At 53.0% G+C, this 1,282-nt stretch overlaps 1 protein-coding gene across 6 annotated transcripts in view; it reads left to right on the top strand.

Moving 5' to 3' along the window:
• The first annotated feature begins 348 nt into the window (after window positions 1–348).
• The window catches only part of LOC140404392 (AT-rich interactive domain-containing protein 3A-like), a 231,627-nt gene continuing 230,693 nt past the window's right edge, over window positions 349–1,282 (top strand). For 4 of the 6 annotated variants that reach the window (XM_072492851.1, XM_072492847.1, XM_072492852.1 and 1 more), the window contains exon 1: window positions 527–677. In XM_072492851.1, coding sequence (XP_072348952.1) covers window positions 633–677 — 45 coding nt within the window. In that variant the 5' untranslated portion in view covers window positions 527–632. Of the gene's footprint in view, window positions 678–917; window positions 938–1,282 lie in introns of those variants that run through there. The other 2 variants (XM_072492848.1, XM_072492849.1) reach the window with 2 other exon arrangements.

Below are 1,282 nucleotides of genomic sequence, written 5' to 3'. Positions count from 1 at the left end.
CACAAGTCTGGGAGAGAGAGGGGCAGGAAACAGTGGGGGCTGAAACATTTGAATGTTGCCCCCAAACAAGCCAATGACAACGTGTATCCCAGAATGTGAAGCGGGAACAACAAGATTTACGAAAACAATAAACAGCACTGAGGCATTCCAGGGTCTGAGCACTCTTCCTGTGTGAAAATGCAGGCAAGAGGGAAGCCACAGCTCCCACAGCCCGGCCTGGCAGTGTCTCAAAGGGGAAGGGGCCGGGGGTGGGGGGACTGAACTGTCTATAAAACTGGAGGAGCCACAATTACAAGAGCATTGACCACCCCCCAAGATTGCAGCCACGCAGGCGCAGGATCCCATACTTGTTGCATGCTGGGATTGATATTTAATAGTGTTGGGAGGAGGAGGAGGAGGAGAGAGGAAAAAAATGCAAGAGGGGCAGGGGGTGTTGGTGACTTTGCCTTGGAATAACCCAGCTCCCTGTACCAGGCGCTGAGAGAGAGAGAGAGAGAGAGAGCGCCTGGGTTGGCCTCGCTGTCTCTGGGAGAGGAGGAGGTGTGTATGTGTGTGGGTGGGTGGGGGTGTGTGTGGGTTCGCCTCACTCTCTCTCTCTCCCTCTGTCTACATGTATCTGTCTCTGAGCCGGCATGGTGGACAACAGGGAGAAATTCAGCAGCGGTCCGGCTCCCATGGTAAGGGTAAGAGGAAGGGGAAGGGGGGAAGGGAGGGAGGGGGTGGATTGATGGGACCTTGCTAATCCCTGTATCTGTAATAGACAGGGGTTAGAGTGTAGCACTCGCTCACACGCACAAGAGGCAAATGGGCCGCTCATGTCAGCCCCTGGAACAAGTGCAAGAGACAAATCGGTCTGAAACTTTGTGGCTCAAAGTGTGTCCGATTCGCCACAACAAGATTGGGGGGGTGCAGAAGGGAGGGTTAGCAATTCAGAGGGGTAAGTATATGTGTGTATGTGTGGCAGATTACACCTGATCACTGCCCAGGCGAAGTACACATTGATTTGTTTCCGCCACTGTATCAGTTTCCAGGTCAGTTTCAATTTGTTGCCTTTCTCCGGCAACATGCGAGCAAGGAGCTGCCCATCGCTTTTATTGTTCCTGCGCACACTCGCGCTCCTCGCCAACCCCATCGCATTGTCGCCAAGTAGACTTTCTGTCGGGCTGTGTTTTTAAAATAACTTTGTGAAAGCTGCATCTGGGCATTTAACGTGTGTTGTCCTTGGGACAAAGAGAGAGAGAGAGAGAGAAGGGTGGGGGGGGAGGAGGAAAAGAGAGAGAGA

The sequence above is a fragment of the Scyliorhinus torazame genome, chromosome 30 (genome assembly GCF_047496885.1).
Source record: "Scyliorhinus torazame isolate Kashiwa2021f chromosome 30, sScyTor2.1, whole genome shotgun sequence".
Classification (NCBI taxonomy): domain Eukaryota; kingdom Metazoa; phylum Chordata; class Chondrichthyes; order Carcharhiniformes; family Scyliorhinidae; genus Scyliorhinus; species Scyliorhinus torazame.
The sequence above is the reverse complement of the archived record's forward strand: the minus strand, read 5'-3'. Positions and strand labels throughout refer to the sequence as shown.